The 14,064-nt window shown below is 38.9% G+C and overlaps 1 protein-coding gene across 1 annotated transcript; it reads right to left on the bottom strand.

Moving 5' to 3' along the window:
• Positions 1-450: 450 nt before the first annotated feature.
• LOC107412108 (FRIGIDA-like protein 5) lies at positions 451-5,743 on the bottom strand. Its single transcript, XM_048468158.2, has 4 exons — positions 3,807-5,743; positions 2,838-3,377; positions 1,344-1,516; positions 451-1,240 (listed from the first exon to the last, which is right to left on the bottom strand). Exons 1-4 carry the CDS (start codon positions 5,476-5,478, stop codon positions 773-775), a joined length of 2,853 nt encoding a protein of 950 aa, XP_048324115.2. The 5' UTR covers positions 5,479-5,743; the 3' UTR covers positions 451-772.
• Between the last annotated feature and the right edge of the window lie 8,321 nt (positions 5,744-14,064).

A 14,064-nucleotide genomic window follows, 5' to 3' on the forward strand; every position in this document is an offset into this window, starting at 1 on the left:
TCCTTCCACATTCCTAACATAAAATTAAGTCCTGAAATTGTTTGTGATGTAACAAGTTCCTCAGGCTCTGCCAGATTCTCTAACGCCATAAAACCATCACTAGAAGCACAGACGGTAGTTTATTTATTTATTTATTTTTACTTTGAATTATACCATATTTAATTCGAATTTCGTTTAAACATATTATATTATTCTCAACAAAATAAAAAATAAAAAATAAAAAGTTGATTAAAACGTAGTAAATATTGAGAACCACTTACCAGCCTAGGCCCCGGTGTTCTTCGAAGTCACTTATCTTTGAACTATCTCAAGATAAAAACCAAGAAAGTGTTTTCGCTTTCAGAAAAATAAAGAACCTATAAATTTCACATGCAATTAGTTTTATCATTTTAGTTATGGAAAATTCATTCAACAAATCATGGCCAAACCATCCGACTTTAGAAAAACAAAGAACCTATAAGCTTTACATGCAATCAGCTTTTTCATTTAGTAGTAGAAAAATCATTTGAAAAAAGGGGTTTAAACAAAACCATAATGGCCTAAATCGATAATTACATAGCCGTTTTTTAGAAAAACAACGAACCTGTAGGCTTTACATGCGATTAGCTTTTTCATTTTAGTGGCAGAAAAATCATTTAACAAAAGGAGTTTACAAAAAACCATCATGACCTAACATATTAATTAGGTTATATACGGATGGCCCTTAGCTAATATAACCATAAGTTAGAGATAACACCCCTTAGCTAATATAAGCATACGTTAGAAATAGAACCTAATAATGCCTGAATAGCGGATCGTTTAAATAACGCAATCCAGCATTCTGCCCAGCTCCCAAATTTGCACTAAATCCACCATACTGCCAATGGCTATTAGCAGGCATCGCTGCTCCATGCAGGTTAGATGAACTCACTCGCGGAAAAAAAGGAGGGTAAAATACCGATGATCCACGGGGTCCACCGCTTGATTCAGACATAGCTATCCGAGGACATTTGTTTCTATTTTGTTGTTGTTGTTGCCCATTGTGGTCCAAAGTCCTGGTATTTTGTTTCTTCTGCTGTGGTGCAACCTTGGGTTTGAAGGCATGAGATGGAGTCAAACTTCTCCTTTCCTCGTTGATTTTTTCCAACAGATCAATGCGTTTGTCAATGTTGGTGAGTGGGAAATATGACTCAAGGTTGTAATCTATAACACATTGCTTCACAGATCTTAGTGCAGCTATTTCCTCATCCGTAACCTTCGCCTGTGAGCAAGAAACAAACCATGGTAACTATATTAACAAGGGAAAAGGAGTCCTAGATCAAAAAGAATACATAGGAACATGTCAAAAAGAAGGGGATCCATACCCTGAATTCAGCAGGCTCATTTCCTTCACAAATATTTCTGGCAGAATTCTTCACAAGGTCCAAATATTCTTTTAATAGTGCTGCAGGTGAAATCTTTTCAACTAACTTGTATGAACAAATGAGCCTAACAGCATCTAGATGTTGATTCCTTTTAATAAGAGTGTGAACAAGTTCTGCCACATGTGAAACAAAATTGCAGGATTTATGAAAATGACTTGGAAAAGTCCCAATAGAACAAACCAAACTATAAATAGTGATATTAGTAAATGCATAAAGAAAAGAAATGCCCATTGAAATTCGAGAAAGAAGGAACAATATTCTAACCAAAAGTCAGTAAGAAAAGCTCCCATGTATCAAAAAGAGAGGTAGTTACATGATTAAAAACTTAATAATTTATAACCTGATCAACAATTGATTGAAATTGTTTGATTTCAATCGTGCAAACACCTTCGAAATCCTTCACAGAAGTTTCAAAAGGAATTACATATTCACATTTGGTAAAACTTTTACTTCCTTCCACAATTTGAACACCTTTTACATCCTTCGTTGGATGCAATAGCAGTAAAATAAATGGATTAAATCAAAAAGATTAACTAGAGGGACAATCATATTGCTTTAAATTGGTCTCAAACATTAGAGGACACAACAATTGCCGATGCTTTTTCCGTCTTACATAAGATTGTTCCATCCTTGTCTACACTAGTTTTTACACAACTGTAAAGGTTGTCAGCATTTTTGTCAGAATAATTATATAAAATTCTCATTTATTAGTTGTATTTTTACAATGGATTTTTTCATGCAAAATGTTACTACAACTAGAAACCTAGACATGAGCCAAATCTCAGCAAAAAGCCCTATATCTATGTTGAAATGTCAATCTCTTCTCCACAACAATTCTAACCAAAGAAAACTAGAATCAATTAACAAACTTCCTTGTTTTACATTATAATCTATTAATCCAATAATTTTCTTGGTCATTCCCCACAACAATTTCTTGTCTAATTTACATTATAATCCAATAATACACAAAAAATACTACAATTTTAGATTTTAAAGATGTTCAACTTAGCAGTTAAACCTCAAATTAATAACCATATTATGTTATTAGATCACGAATATTGTCTCAACAACATTGATAGACAGTACAATATGATTTCCTAAAACAATGGCAGGTAATAATATCATACTATAATTATAATATATAAGTACTCTACCTGGTATCAATAACCAGATGGTCTAATTAGTTTTTAATTAGTTGCATTTTCAAGGTTTAACTGCAAACATACTGCCAATTGCCAGATTGAGAAATGAGATTGACATAAATATAAACTTCCACATAAATATAAACTTCATAATTACAAATACTTTTAGTCAAAATATTTAAATTGCAGAAAGATGCTACTAAAAAAATCAAGAAATTAAGTAAAAGCAATCATACGTGAAAAAAACTGCATCAGAGATAACAACTAAGAAATGAATTTTCAGAAAACTTACCAGGAATGTTATCAGCAAAATCAAGGGTTGTACATAGCTCTAAAGCCTCCTTATGCTGAGAAATTTTCTTCAAAAGCTTTAAAATATCATCTGTATTAAATGAAGAAACTAATCCATATGTAGCAAGAAACTGCAGAAAACACAAAATCTCAAAAGAATTTTCAGGAGCAGCTCTCATTTTCACTTCCCATTCTAATGCCAGTTTCCTTGCATCGTCTCTCACACTAGGTCCAATTTGTGGTGAGAGCCCCATTAGCTGATCAAACTGGGAAATATTCTTCGTGACATTTGCATTGCAACCAAGAGTTGGACACTTCCAATATTTTATAAATACCCCTCCTATCACGTCTCGCATAATTTTTTCCGGGTCTTGTGAAATTTGAAGAGTTGCTAAAGTTTCATTGTCTGCCAAGTCATTTCTAGTCAAATTCTCATTTCGACAATGCAAACTCCTTCCACTTTTCGTGGTGCTGGGATGAAAATTTGGAGCAGAATTGGTTGCAAAGTTTCCCGATAAGTATTCTACTTGCTCAACTTCGCCTGTGGAACAAAAGACATATGCTTGCTAAGAAGTGGGAACAAAAAACAAATAATGAAATGGGTAGATTAGTGAATTAAAAATTCTCAAATTTTCTTTTTGCTTAACAAGGACATAGGAGCAACCCGCTATTTTTATGGATACTTGTAGTTCTGACAACCCATATGCACCGAATAATCATCCAGTCCATATAAGCCGTACTTTGAAGACCAAAAATTTAAATAAAAAATAGCTAGACTTTAAAAAATGGCCCTTAGGTGGTTGTTGGACCAGTGAAAATAAGTTTCTTTCACTTTGATACTTAGAACATGCTAAAGAGTTGGTATTGCAGGTTGTAATTTGAGAATGCAGTAGACAATTATTCATACAAAAGTCAAAAAGATAGTTTTCATAAATTGGAAAATTAAAAACAAAAAACTAAAAAGGCGTACCTGGGGCTTTATCAGCTATACCAAGGGCATGAAGTAATACAGATGCTTGTCTACGGTGAGCAACAATTTGAAGAAGGCTCCGAAGTTCGTTGGCATCAAAATTAGAGGACAAATCAAAGACAGCCAAAAGCTGCAAGAAACCCAACACCTCCAATTGATCCTCCGTTTCCACTTTCAACTTAGCCTTCCAATCAGCCGCCAACTTCCTTGCTTCTTCTCTCACTTTATCGCTAATCTTTGATGGTGAGGTTGTCATTAGCTGCTCCATCAGAAGAATACAACTCTTCCTAACGGTTCCCAAATCAACATCCTCCTCCTTATCTTTACCACCAGGAGGATAAAACCCTCGAATTGCATCCAAAACCAATTTCCCAGGGTCCGATGAAGCTCTGAGATTGGCACAGATCTGACTGCATACTAAATTATGCCTTTTCAAGTGCTGATACAGAAGCAACTGCAAGTTACCTCCACCTCCACAAGTGGAGATGCATGATTGGTAAATTGATGATGTAGAAGAAGAATTGTTAGGGGGATCATTATCTGGTTGCTCGATCTTTACTTGAACCATGTTAGTTTTTTCTTTCAACGACCTTTCTTCGAATTCCTTCTTTTCCAACACGAATTGTTTAACCCTCGAAACGAATTGCTTTTCTTTCGCTTCAAGTTCATTGAAACGCTCATCAATGACCTTCTCTTTCAATTCAACCTCTTTGACGAATTCATTGGTCTTGTTGTAGAGCACATCAACTTCTTCAAATTTCAATTCCAATGCTTTCTCTTTCAATCCCAGCTCCTCAAACAGACCGTTAAATTCAGCTTCTTTCACCTCCAATTTTTGACAATATTCCTCCATTGATTTTCTCAGCGAAGCAACATGCTTCTCTTTCAGCCGGACCTCCTCTCTCACAGAATCGAGCTGTTGCTCTTTCGATCGGAGCTTGGCCGTGCATTCCATTATAGAATCCTGAATCAAAGCCAGCTTTTCATCTTTCAACTCAACTTGTTCTCTCAGCTCCTCCACCGACCTTCTCAGAGCATTGAACTCTCTCTCTTTCAATTCGAGGTCGTCGCGATATTTCCTCAGCAAAGCTCGAAGCTTTTGAACTTCCCTCCCCTTTGACTCAACCTCTGTAGCCTTCGACTCGGCCTCCCACTCAGCCTCTCTTATAATCTTCTGCAACAAATCCAATCTACTCTTCCTCTCTGTAACGCATTTATTGAGCTGATCGAATTCTCTTTCTCTCTCACCCAAAGAAGCACTCAGAGCGCGGAATTTATTCTCCTTAACCTCGAGCTCTTCGCGATTTTCCTGAATCAGAACCACGAGAGACTCAATGTGCTTTTCGTTAAACTCAATCGTTCTCGATTGCTCTTCGATCAGACTGTCAACCTCATTCAACCGCTTCTCTTTGAGTTCAAGCTCGGAGCATATCTGCAACCGTTGGGCTTCCAATTCTTTCTCTTTCAAACCTATGTGGTTTTCGCGCTCCGCGAGTTCTTGACGAAGGCTTTCAAGCGTAGTACGAGTGGAGTCCAAGTGTTGCTGTAGATCCTTCCATTGAAGCGTGATCAAGAGTACGGAAGAAGCTTGAGAATGAAGCTCTTCCATGGCTTTGCAGATACTACTCTGCTTCAACTCCGTAACCTTCAAGTCCGAAGCTATCTTCTCCATTAAGGAAACCAAAAAGGGCCACAAAATAAAAAGAGAGAGAGAGAGAGAGAGAGAGAGAGAGAGAGAGAGAGAGAGAAGGTGTAAGAAAAACCCAAAGCTTTACAGATGAAGAGAAAGACCAAAAAAAGAAAGAACCCTATGGAAAAGCAAATATACAAACAGTCTGAGCGAGAAAATTGAAAGAGATGAGATCTTTGAGTTGGTATTTTTGAATAATATGGTTGTTTTGGAGAACTGGGAAAGGACTGGGAGTTTGGACCTTCCGACGGAAGCCAGTCTTTTTGATTATTTGGGTATAGGATCGTGGGCCCACTTAAAATAAAGGGGGATTTTCCACGTCCACCAGCCCCACATCCCAATCTTAAAATCAAATTTAATTTTATTATTATTATTATTGTTAGTAGTATATATTTTTGGCGATGGTGGGACCCGCTATTGCGTTTGTACGCTGTACCGATAGATCTAGTTCTAGTGGCAGCAGCGCTGGTAGTATGGAATAATTTCAAGTACTCCCGGTGTATGGAGTACTGAGCACTCCTGCCATTTCTAAACTGACACGTGCATTATATTAATGCTTAATTTTAAAAATAACAATCCCAATATTTGCTATTAAAGATGCCTCTGGGCTTTTGTTTGGTTTCATAAGATCCATTTCTTCGCAGAAAATAATAATAATAATAATAATAAACAGTGGCAGCGGACGTCCAGGGCAAAAATGAAAAGTAAACTAAGTGGCAGTGGTGAGTGGATGATGTAATACGATGCAGGTCACTTTCCTCTAAATAGTACTGCACTGATCATACGCGACAATTTTAATTTATTATTTATATAAATTTATTTTTTTATATTAAATTTTTAATTTTAAAAATCAGAATAAAATTAAATGCATCTAATCCTCATTTAATCCTGATTTCAGCACTAAATTGTTGCATAGCAAAATCTTTTTTCATCTACTGAGTGCACAGAACATTACCAGTGGACCAGTGCTTTTACTTCTTTCCAATTCATCCCTTGCTTCCTAGATAACATAGTTCTATTTTTTTATGGCATGTCAATAATGCAATCGAACTAGGAAAAGCCAAAAGCTAAAAGATCGTGATAAAGGAATTTACCCGTTGTTATTTTCTGTGAAGTCCAACCGCACCACCACTACACCGACAGTGTGAAGATTGCACAGCTATCATTTTTGACACCACTGCACCGACAGCCACCATTTATGACAATGGCCATTGCTGCACCGAAAATAGATTGTTCAACAATTGTGGGCTCTGCAGAAGCTGTTGAAAATTGTGGCCATGCAACCGACCTTGTAAGCCTATAAATAGGCTCCATCCCGTTGTATGCAAGCCAAGCCAAGAGAGCAAGCTCAATATTATCCCAAGTGAGGAATATTGAGAGAAAACTCCGAGAGAGAGAGTGTTTAAGTTCCAGAGAGAGCTTGAGAGAAGAGTGAGCAATTCCAGAGAGAATTTGAGAGTGTAGAGAGAGGTTCCACGTGAGAATCCAAGAGAGAAGTTTTTGTATTTTTGTATTCTATTTCCAAGAGAGTAATAGAATCCTTTTTTATTTTTCTTCTCATATATCTTCTCTAAAGTGGTCGGAGAACCACAACAAGTGGTATCAGAGCTCCAGGTCGAGAGCTTGAGTTCAAAATTTGAAGAAACAGAGCCACTGTTCTTCAGGTTGGTGTTTCGAAAAGTTTCTCAAATAATTAATTTGACAATACCAGGTGAAAGTACCCGACGAGACGAGAACAACGAAGTTCGCCGGAGAGAAACGCCGAGTCTCACTCGCCCGCACGCGCCGCCTGAAGTTTTCTGCAACAGCTCACGCGCCTCACGCGCCGCACGCGCCGTCTGGAGGTTGAAGACGACCATGTCAGCAGACACGTCAGCGCACCCTGCCACGTCATCTGCCACGCCAGCCGACACGTCGTCAGCCACGCCAGCCGACACGACATCTGCCACGTGTTGACACGTCAGCACAATCTGCCACGTCATCAATACTTTCTGAAATTACGGAACAACCCCTGAATTATTGGAAATTACAGATTGACCCCTGTAGTTTCTAAAATTACGGAACAGCTCCTGAATTATTGGAAATTACAGATTGTCCCCTAAAGTTTCTGTATTTGCAGGTTGACCCAGAAATTTTGTGAAATGACAGTTTTGCCTCAAAATTTCTGGTAATTATATTTTGACCCCGGAAGAGTCAAGTCCACCATTTTCGGCCGTTCCGGACGCAACGGTTAACTCCGTTTTGCCAAATTCAGCTCCATTTTTTGGTCAAGCCATAATGTCAATGGAAGAATCATCTTCGGGAGCTATGGTTAAGCTCACTGCCACAAATTATACACTTTGGAGACCTCGGATGGAAGATCTCCTCAATTGTAAGGATTTGTTTGATCCTATAGAAGCTAAAGGAGAAAACCCCGATCCCAGCAAAGTAGCAGAATGGAAGAAATTAAACAAGAAAATGATCGGTCAAATCAGGCAATGGATCGATCACAGTGTCTTCCATCATGTAGCGAAGGAAACGGATGCATATGCGCTCTGGACAAAATTGGAGGACATGTACCAGGCCAAGACTGCTCGGAACAAAGCCCTGTTGCTTAAGCGATTGGTAAATCTAAAATTACAGAGTGGAACTTCTGTAGCCGAGCATACCAGTGAGTTCCAAAGCTTGGTAAATCAACTATCTGCTGTGGATTACCAACTAGGGGATGAGGATTAGGCCCTCCTACTTCTAAGCTCTCTTCCAGACAGTTGGGAGACATTGGTAGTCTCTCTCAGTAATTCGGCCCCAAATGGCAAACTTACTATGTCTATGGTTAAGGATGCCCTATTTAATGAAGAGGCCAGGAGAAAGGACATTGGCATGGATAAGTCACATGCCCTCGTCACAGAGAGAGGAAGACAGCAAAGAGGTGGTCGAGATAGGGGAAGAGGCAGGAGCAAGAGCAGAGGCAGATCTACAGACGGTAGAAAATCATCATATAAGTGCTATCATTGTGGCCTGGAGGGTCACATGAAGAAAAACTGCAGAAAGTTGTTGAGAGAGCAGAGACTCCAAGGTAATCAGCCGAAGAAGGATGGAGAGACACTAGTCACTGTTACAGGAGAAGTGGCGCTCTGCTCCACCGAAGAAGAGACATGCCTTCATATATCAACCCAAGATGTTAAGTGGGTAGTCGATACTGCAGCATCCTACCATGTCACTCCACACAGAGATTTCTTCAAAACGTACAAAGCAGGAGACTTTGGTACGGTAAAGATGGGAAATTCCAGTTTCGCAAAGATTATGGGAACTGGTGATATTCAGGTAAAAATGAATGCTGGTTGTACAATCACTTTGAAGGATGTCCGTCATGTTCCAGATCTTCGGCTTAATCTACTTTCGGGAGCAGCCTTAGACAAGCAAGGCTATGACAACTACTTCAGCAAAGGCACATGGAAAATGACGAAAGGTGCCATAGTTGTCGCCCGAGGACATATTTGTGGAACGTTGCACAAGACTCATGTGAAGATATGTGCAGATAGCCTCAATATTGCAGAAGGAGAGGCGTCTCAAAATCTGTGGCACCAGAGACTCGGTCACATGAGTGAAAAAGGATTGTCCACTTTGGCAAGGAAGAAGCTTATCACTGTTTGCAAGGATACTGCGCTAGATCCTTGTAATCACTGCTTGTTTGGTAAGCAACATAGAGTCTCCTTCAGTTCCTCTGCATTGAGAAGATCAGAGTTGCTTAGTCTGGTGCACTCTGATGTTTGTGGTCCCATGGAGGTGGAATCATTAGGTAGCAACAAGTATTTCCTGACCTTCATTGATGATGCTTCTCGGAAGGTGTGGGTATATTTCTTGAAGACAAAGGACCAGGTATTGGATTACTTCAAACTGTTTCATACCATGGTAGAGCGTGAAACAGGAAAGAAGCTGAAATGTCTTCGCTCAGATAATGGAGGCGAGTATACTTCCAAGGAGTTCGATGCCTACTGCAGAATACACGGCATTCGACATGAGAAGACGGTCCCTCGCACCCCACAACATAATGGAATAGCCGAAAGAATGAACCGAACCATTATGGAAAAGGTCAGAAGTATGATCAGTATGGCTAAGCTGCCAAAGCCATTCTGGGGAGAAGCTGTTCGTGCCGCCTGCTATTTAATCAACAGATCACCGGCAGTACCGTTGAATTTTGAAATTCCGGAGAAAATGTGGTCGGGTAAGATTCCCTCCTACTCTCATTTAAGAGTGTTTGGTTGTTTAGTTTATGTACATGTATCCAAGGAGCTCAGACAGAAGCTCGATGCAAGATCTACTCCATGCATCTTTATAGGATATGGAGATGAAGAATTCGGATACAGGTTATGGGACCCGAAAACAAAGAAAGTTATTAGAAGCAGGGATGTAGTATTCCATGAAAACCAGAAAATGGAAGACATTGAAAAGCCCAGAATGTCTCCTAATTGTAGTTCTAGTGCCGAGAATTTTTGTCCTAATCCAGCACCAGCACAAATAGCCACAGAAGATAATGAGGTGCATGAAGATATACCAGAAGCAGACCAGGAGGAAGAATGGGATATTGAGCAGGGGGAGACTCAATCCTCTCAAGCAGCTGTAGGGCCATCACAGCGGTCAGATGATGGTACACCTCCTGAAACCAGTGGTTTACAAGTTCGGAGATCTGAGCGAGGCCGAATTCCATAAAAGAGATTTTCAGAATCTGAGTATATTCTGCTTACTGAAGAGGGGGAGCCAGAGAGTTTCCAGGAAGCTGTTTCTCATCAAGAGAAGGAAAAGTGGCTGCAAGCAATGCAAGATGAGATGGAATCCTTGCAGAAAAATCATATTTATGAGTTGGTTGAGCTTCCAACAGGAAAAAAGGCACTAAAGAATAAATGGGTGTTCAAGCTCAAGAAAGAAGGCAGCGGAAAGGTGGTGAAACACAAAGCCCGATTGGTGGTCAAAGGATTTCTTCAGAAGAAAGGAATTGACTTTGATGAGATTTTTCACCAGTGGTAAAAATGACTTCAATTCGAGTCATTTTTGGTTTAGTAGCAAGTCTAAACCTAGAGCTTGAACAGATGGATGTGAAGACAGCATTTCTTCACGGTGATTTACATGAAGAAATCTACATGGAGCAGCCAGAAGGATTTGAGGTTTCAGGGAAAGAAAACCTCGTATGCAAGCTAAAGAAGAGCTTGTATGGCCTCAAGCAAGCACCAAGACAATGGTATAAGAAGTTTGACTCGTTTATGGTGAGTCAAGGTTATAAAAGGACTGCAGCAGACCAGTGTGTTTATATTCAAAAATTTTCAGGTGGAAACTTCATTGCACTTTTGCTATATGTGGACGACATGTTGATCGTTGGACAAAATGCAATGAAGATTAGTCAGCTGAAGAAAGAATTATCTAAGTCCATTGATATGAAAGACTTAGGACCAGCTCAATAAATTTTGGGAATGCAAATAATCCGAGACAGGAAGAATAGAAGGTTATGGCTATCTCAAGAGAAGTATGTTGAACGGGTGATAAAGAGATTCAACATGGATAAAGCCAAACCGGTCAGCATTCCACTTGCAAATCATTTCAAGTTGAGTAAGAGATTGTGCCCCTCATCCAAAGAAGAGATAGAGGAGATGGCTTCAGTACCATATTCTTCAGCGGTAGGAAGTCTGATGTATGCAATGGTGTGTACCAGACCAGATATTGCTCATGCAGTAGGTGTTGTGAGCAGATTTCTTTCAAATCCTGGAAAGAAACACTGGGAAGCAGTCAAATGGATTCTTAGGTATCTTAAAGGTACATCGAAGCTGTGCTTGTGCTACGGGGGAGGTGATCCAATCTTAGAAGGCTATACAGATGCAGATATGGCCGGAGACCCTGATAATAGAAAGTCTATATCAGGTTATCTCTACACTTTTGCAGGGGGAGCTGTGTCATGGCAGTCAAGATTGCAGAAGTGTGTTGCTTTATCCACTACTGAAGCAGAGTACATTGCCGCAGCGGAAGCGGGTAAGGAAATGTTGTGGTTAAAGCGTTTTCTCACAGAATTGGGCATCAAGCAAGAAGACTACAAGATACATTGTGATAACCAAAGTGCCATGGATTTGAGCAAAAACTCAATGTATCATTCCCGTACAAAGCACATTGACATCCGCTATCATTGGATACGCGAAGTAATAGATCAACAGTTGCTGAAACTGATGAAGATCCACACAAAAGAGAATCCAGCAGATATGCTAACAAAAGTTGTTGCTCAAGAGAAGCTGAAGCTATGCAGAGACATAGCTGGAATAGATGGCAGATGACCATCAGTTTTAAAGGCGGCTGGAGGGGGAGAATTGTGAAGTCCAGCCGCACCACCACTGCACCGACAGTGTGAAGATTGCACAGCCACCATTTTTGACACCACTGCACCGACAGCCACCATTTATGACAATGGCCATTGCTGCACCGAAAATGGATTATTCAACAATTGTGGGCTCTGCAGAGGCTGTTGAAAATTGTGGCCATGCAACCGACCTTGTAAGCCTATAAATAGGCTCCATCCCGTTGTATGCAAGCCAAGCCAAGAGAGCAAGCTCAATATTATCCCAAGTGAAGAATATTGAGAGAAAACTCCGAGAGAGAGTGTGTTTAAGTTCCAGAGAGAGCTTGAGAGAAGAGTGAGCAATTCCAGAGAGAATTTGAGAGTGTAGAGAGAGGTTCCACGTGAGAATCCAAGAGAGAAGTTTTTGTATTTTTGTATTCTATTTCCAAGAGAGTAATAGAATCCTTTTTTATTTTTCTTCTCATATATCTTCTCTAAAGTGGTCGGAGAACCACAAAATTTTCTTCCACATACTTTTTGAAAAGGGCAGTTGGCACTTTCACCCTTTAATTATTAAGCTTTTGTACTGGATGTTTGTTCTTTAGGCAACCTTGTCTTTTATTTATTTATTTTGTATTTTGATCCTTTAATTATTTTTTGTTTCTATTTTTAGCAGATTTAAAGCATGCAGCACATTTGATACAACATGCACATATCTTCCAAAATTGTTTAATTTTGTAATGTTATAAAATGATCCAACATCAAAATGTTGAAGCTCAATAATTGAGGAGGCATAAATATTGGAAATCCTTTTAGAAAAAAAGTTCAAATAATATCTGATCAACCCATCCAATCTGTTATGCTAAATTTTTGTTGGCAAATGATCTGTTTAATTACAAAAGAGCGAAACAACAAGCGACCGAAAAAGGACATTTGATAATAGTTTAGAGGCATGTACAAGTTGTAATCTTGCTAGTAAAAAGCCTCCGTTTTTTTGTTTGGGTAAATTAGTAAAAAGCCTCCTTGCCAAGCAGTGTGCTTCATCAAAGCAGGTTTTGTATTCAAATTAATTGTCAAGCAGTATGCTTCATCAAGGCATGGGAAATGGCAAGGAGATTCTAAAGCACCACAGCTTTCGGTGACTTCAACCGAAAAAGCCTGCTTGCCTTGATGTGGCATGCTGCAATCAGTATCATGCTTCACTATACATGTAAAAGAAACTAAATGTTAACTATGATCTAACTAAACCTGAAAGAATTGAGAAATTAAGATGGTAGACTATTTACTTTGATCAATGGTACCTACCAAGTAGCAAAGGCTGATGTCTTGATACTCATTTTGATGTACCAAAATAACAAGCAACTCATTTGACTTGCATAAATCAAACATTTTTTTTCTTTTCTCTATCTAAGCTAGGTAATTTGATCCCAGATCCCTATCATCCAGATTCTTTATTGGTGGAATAAGCTCATACCTTTAATTTTCAAGGAACATTAGATGAAAAAGCATTTCTGTAATTTTCAATTATTTACTTATAGAACAATCACCTTGATGGCTTTTGGTCTCATTTTCCCTTCCACTTTTTTTTTTCCCATTCTCCTTTTATAATCTTGTACCGGGACTTTAGAGTTTAGATCCCTCTTTCCATTAGTTTTTCCACCACTCATAGAAAAACTCAAACAAAGTTTTTCATTTTTATCTGCAAATCATGTATTCCTATGCAGGGGTAGAAACTATCTTTAATTTATCTTATAAATACATATAATTTGACATCATCTAGTAAGTAATACATGGCACATCTACATTGTCTCTGATACAGTGGAAAACGTCAATTTTCATTACAAGAACTTGTACCTCGGAACAGGATAACAGATGAAAAATTCTTGCTATTTCTGTAATATCAGCTGCATCGATGACAAGTTTGATGATATCAGGGCTAGTAGCTTGAATGCGTGCAACAATATGGCTGAGATCTTCTTTTGAAGGGTTTTCACCATTCACATGGTATGACACAATACTTTTGCTACCATGATGATGATTCTTCTCTGTTCTGCCAGAGAACAGAAGCCATCTACAAATACTCACACGATACAGATTACACTCAAACTTTTGCAAATTTTTCATGTTCAACTAACATTGATGGTCAAAAATTTCAATTTCAATGTCTTTCGGTTATCTATTCATGCAGGATGATGACATAAATGAATAAATCAAATGCAAAGAAGGAAATTAAAGGGAATTGTGGCTACTGGAATAGGTAACGCTTTAAACAA

Source organism: Ziziphus jujuba, chromosome 10 (assembly GCF_031755915.1).
Source record: "Ziziphus jujuba cultivar Dongzao chromosome 10, ASM3175591v1".
NCBI classification, from domain to species: domain Eukaryota; kingdom Viridiplantae; phylum Streptophyta; class Magnoliopsida; order Rosales; family Rhamnaceae; genus Ziziphus; species Ziziphus jujuba.

Coding starts and splice junctions, on each gene's coding strand:
- LOC107412108 (XM_048468158.2), bottom strand. CDS start 5,478: ATGGAGAAGATAGCTTCGGACTTGAAGGTTACGGAGTTGAAGCAGAGT. Junction 3,378..3,806: donor TATAGCTGATAAAGCCCCAG/GTACGCCTTTTT, acceptor TTTGTTCCACAG/GCGAAGTTGAGCAAGTAGAA. Junction 1,241..1,343: donor ATGAGCCTGCTGAATTCAGG/GTATGGATCCCC, acceptor TCTTGCTCACAG/GCGAAGGTTACGGATGAGGA.